Source organism: Coregonus lavaretus (assembly GCF_964263955.1).
Source record: "Coregonus lavaretus genome assembly, chromosome: 37".
Lineage (NCBI taxonomy): Eukaryota > Metazoa > Chordata > Actinopteri > Salmoniformes > Salmonidae > Coregonus > Coregonus lavaretus.
The window spans coordinates 24,683,271-24,687,996 of NC_140024.1; the positions used below are offsets into that span (position 1 = coordinate 24,683,271).

The 4,726-nt window shown below is 42.3% G+C and overlaps 1 protein-coding gene across 1 annotated transcript; it reads left to right on the top strand.

Moving 5' to 3' along the window:
- The first annotated feature begins 553 nt into the window (after positions 1-553).
- Positions 554-3,772, top strand: LOC311111122 (nicotinamide riboside kinase 2-like). Its single transcript, XM_084153808.1, has 8 exons — positions 554-925; positions 1,420-1,510; positions 1,787-1,835; positions 2,066-2,252; positions 2,671-2,742; positions 2,879-2,985; positions 3,150-3,244; positions 3,467-3,772. The coding sequence occupies exons 1-7, from the start codon at positions 900-902 to the stop codon at positions 3,233-3,235; spliced, it is 618 nt and encodes a 205-aa protein (XP_084009934.1). The 5' UTR covers positions 554-899; the 3' UTR covers positions 3,236-3,244; positions 3,467-3,772.
- The last annotated feature ends 954 nt before the right edge of the window (positions 3,773-4,726 follow it).

A 4,726-nucleotide genomic window follows, 5' to 3' on the forward strand; every position in this document is an offset into this window, starting at 1 on the left:
AATGGCACCCTATCTCCTATATAGTGCACTACTTTTGACCAGAGATCTTTGGGCCCTGATCAAAAGTAGTGCACCATGTAGGGAATAGGGTGCCATTTGGGAAGTACCCCATACGGTTGGCAGCCAACTCCTCATAGCTGAGGTTCTGAGGGGGCAGAAAACCATCTGTAGGAGATATTTTGGTTTCCAACCTCAGAAAACATACAGTCTCTCAGGAAATGAGAAGAAGGTCCAGGACATAGAAAATGACATTTGACATGTACTTGTTACATTGCATGGCTGAAGATATTGTGTGTACTCTGTGTACAATGAACACGTACCTACATGTCACTCCTCAGGACAGATTGTATGTAACTATGATTTTCATCAGCAGATTAATTTATCTGATAAAGCCAATAACAAATACATAGCAAACCGATACAAACGATAGTGCAATTGGGAGGTGACAAAGAACGAACAAGTGTTTTATTATTTTGCTTTTACAGACAACAACAAAATAACTATTTTTATTTTTTGCAATAAATTATATTTTAATAGTCACTAGAAAAAAAGTTGGCCGCGGAAAGCGGGGGCTGAAGGCTGAAACGCTTCCTGATTGGATGTGGGTTTTGTTTCCGCTGGGCTTGAAGTGTTTATATAGCCAATCACCGTTGAACAGGCAGTACGTGTAGAAGTGAGCCTAGCAGTACATTTCTCTCTTGGTGGAAGTGCACAGCGGAGTGACATCATCCAACCTTTCACCATATTCTGAAACATGGAAGAATCAAGTAGTTGACGTTAACTGAACCTTCTCTTTTGAAGCTTTCTTCCGTCTGATCACTGAGTTCCTAGTGAGCTGACCGGTCCTGGTTTTGTTGACGTTTTTTTGCAAGTTACCTGAACTTTCACTGTCTGACAAGATGAAGTACATTATCGGCATCGGCGGGTGAGTGTCTTAAAATAACTTGTAATGTAGCCTACTAGGCCGCAGCACGTGGGGCTGGGCGCGTTCCATAGAAAGACGGCTTGTCCATTATCTTTCCGTCATCGTGGCCACTGTACAGCCCTTCCCTTTTCAGCAGTACATTTCCATTGTCTAATAAATATCAAAAATATGGTTCTGATATGTTCTATTCGATATCTCTGACGTTTCCGCCTAGTCTCATCGCTCCGGGAGCGAATACCAATATATTTATAACTAACCCCTTCTGTCTGTGGCGAAGAGGCTAGTTAAAAGTTTGTGTAACATTGTAACGAAATTCACTACAATAATGTTGCCAGCGTCGCTAAAATAATACAAACGTGTGCAAATAGTTCTCTGATCCTCTGCCCGCTAGTTACCATTCATATGTAATGCCAGCGCCTTTGTGATACGTTGTACAATACAGCGCCCTCCCTCGTGGTGTTTCTGACCATATGTGATTGTGTATGTCTTTACAGCGTAACCAACGGGGGAAAGACCACCCTCACCAACAAACTGATCAAGAACCTTCCCAACTGTTGTGTGGTTCATCAGGATGACTTTTTCAAGGTGAGTCTTTTATGAGTGTATTACTGTTGTTATTACTATGTTGTTGGTCGCTATTCTAGTGATAAAGACTAAACGCACATTGCACATGGGCTAGATTCGTCAGAGCTTTGAATCTATATCATTGCTTGGAAGAACTAGTGTGGAAAGTAGCCTAGCCTGTTTCCTTCAGTGTGTGTTGGGAGAGAGGCGTGAGAGAGGGTTGGCAGACCCTGAGAGGTGTTCATATGGCAGAATGTTAGAATGTACCTGGGTACATCTCATTCATGTATGTTTCAGCCACAAGATCAGATTGAAGTTGGTGAAGATGGCTTTAAGCAGTATGATGGTAAGACGGGTTCTTTCTGGAAGGGTTGTGTGGTGGGGGGGGGGGGTGAGTTTGTTTGTGTGTGTGTGTGATTGACAGTGTGTGGGTGTGTAACACACTACTACTCAATACAATCATCATGCTTCTTAACCAAGGAGGCTGATTTTAGCTGTACATCTCTCCGTTTCTCACCCTCTCTCTCCTTTATATGCCTTTTCCCTGCCATCATCCCTCCTCCTCCGTCCCTCCAGTCATCACTGCCCTCGACATGGACGCCATGATGAGTACCATCTACGCCTGGTTTGACGACCCGGTGAAGTTTGAACGGTCGCACGGCGTCAACAACACCTTGGATACCGAGATTCTCCCGGAGTCTGACCACAAGGATGAGGAAACTCACATCCTCATCGTGGAAGGATTCCTGCTTTACACCTACGGGTGAGAACTCTTATCTCTCTCTCCTCCCTCTCTTCCTGCTCCTGAACTATGGGTGAGGAGGACAGCATGTGTTTCTATGTGTCTGTCTCTTAGTAGAGCATCAGTAGTTCTAGATCTTGTTATATATGTCAAATGTGATACCACAGTAATATGGTAGTAGTAACAACAGGACACTTGGTCAATACTTTGAATATTTCTTCCTGTTTAAATAAGTAATAAGCATGTACATTGAAAATGAAATTCTTTCCCACATAAGTGAAAACCCTGTCTGGAGTATGTTCTCTCCTAACAACTCTGGGTGAGGGGCCGGTGCATTCCTCACATGAGTGAGACGTACGTTCATCTCATTCTGTCAAAGACCTGTCAGACTTATAAAACTAAAAATATAATATTTCCAATTATGTTTGTGTTCCTGCAGACCTTTGATCGACGTACTGAACCAACGCTATTTTATTTCCATTCCATACGAAGAATGCAAAAAGAGGAGGTGGTAAGTAAAAACTCTGAGATTCAAACACAGACATATCTACCTGAACATCCAGCTTTTTGCTGCTTTACTGTTGTGAAGGAACCTTTCAGCTAATCCCAGGTGTGTGTGTGTGTGTGTGTGTGTGTCCTGTGTGCAGCTCAAGAAACTACAAGGTACCAGATCCCCCCGGTCTGTTTGATGGTCACGTCTGGCCCATGTACACCAAACACAAGAACATCATGGAAACATCAGGCGTTGATGTTGGTAAGTGTCTGTCTGGTTTATGTGTGCACAGTATATCATGTGGTGTTTGTGATAAATGTGTAATGCTTCTTCTGTGTGTGTGTGCACGGCTTATTGGTTCTCCTACTTATACATGTGTAGTATCTGATTTCATGTTAGTCATTATTTGGGTGTGGTGTTTACAGTTCAGCTAGATGGAACTATGTCAAAGGAACAACTGTACAACGTTGTCTACGGAGATGTCCTGAACAACATCCAGAAGTGTCTGTAAGCAACAAAGGTACGTTTCCTTCCTGTCCCTTCATTTCAGCCTCAAAACCATGAAAACATCACTACCTGTAAATCCTAACAAATAGTTGTTTGTGTGTAAATAAACTAATCGTTGTGAAAATAAACGTGTGAGAGATAGTTTTGTTGTGTCAAACAACTAATACTTGTGCATCTAAATATACTAGGTGTATGTGTTGTATAAATCGCAACTAATAGGTTTGTGTTCTTCCAGGTCAATCTATCGGCTAAGAGCAGGATGGATCTGCTACATGAGGAGAAGGAGAGGCGCGCATTGCCTTAACCGTTCCTACGTCTTTCTGACCTGCAGCTAGCAACACTCTACCGGCTGCTGCTGCCACCGTGATATTACTATTTTCTAGTGTAAATTATTATTATATGCTGGCATGGTTTTATATCCTCCATATTTATTGCTTTGTTACGGGCCACCAGGCAGTCAGTCACAGAGATGACAATGGAACAGTTGAGAGGGTTGCAGCTCAAAGCACAACACCAATAAACAATCCTCCTGCTAAACAGACTCTACTCTCTGTTGTCTTCTATAACTGTTGGTTTCCACTGTATTATTCAACCTGTTGACATGAAGTGCACCCATATACCGTTGAAATGGCGCAGGATATGAAGGTTTCCTCTCCAGTTCTACTGTACATAGTGGAGTTTAATCCCATGACTATCGCTCCAAATAGACATCTCTTCACTTTGTTTACTGTAGTATGACTTGTAGTTCCGCTTCCACCCTTCCATTGACAGTGTGTGTACGTCTGGCTCAGACACATCCCCAGCCAGTGCAGAGCTAAATGCTCGTTGGGGTTTTCGCACTTTCACCACTAAACAGGTCTCTGCGGCAACGCTCGCTATCTATCCCCCCGGCAACAGTTGGCACGAGTGATAGCAGGGTGTGATCACGAGACTACCCTGTGACTTTGCTGACAACCATTTAAGATCTGCTTCACTGGAAAATCAACTCTTTTTTTTATTTATTTTTTCTCAGGATTTAGCCACGCTGTACAGTATGCTTATTTCTACAGAGTTTTGACTTCATAGATAGTGGATTCTAGAACTTATATAGAACAAACTGAACTCCAGAACTTATATAGAACAAACTGAACTCCAGGAAAAGACTGCTACATCACCAGCTCATGCTCTGTTGCTATTGGCTGGTCACAACTGCGTTTGTTTGTTGACATTGCTGAATCATTGGCAACAAGTAGCTCATTACATTTAGTACATTCTAGACTAAAACATTATGTGCTGTCCCTGGATAGCCTATATGTCAAGGTTGTTTTGTTACTGAAAAGGAAATTCAGCAACTCTTGGATGACAGTGGGAGTTTATTAAAAATGCTTCTTTGCTGTTAAAACCAACCAAAACTATGGAAGAACATTGTTTTGTTCAACAGATAATGCAATAGTAAAACAGATCTCCATGTGCAACTGTTCAATAAAGACTCTATTGTGTGTTTTTGGATCTAGCC

Bases quoted from the DNA above. Each gene is read 5' to 3' on its own strand.
- LOC311111122 (XM_084153808.1), top strand. From the start codon at position 900: ATGAAGTACATTATCGGCATCGGCGG. The intron at 926-1,419 runs GTGAGTGTCTTA...ATGTCTTTACAG, and splicing joins TACATTATCGGCATCGGCGG to CGTAACCAACGGGGGAAAGA. The intron at 1,511-1,786 runs GTGAGTCTTTTA...TGTATGTTTCAG, and splicing joins ATCAGGATGACTTTTTCAAG to CCACAAGATCAGATTGAAGT.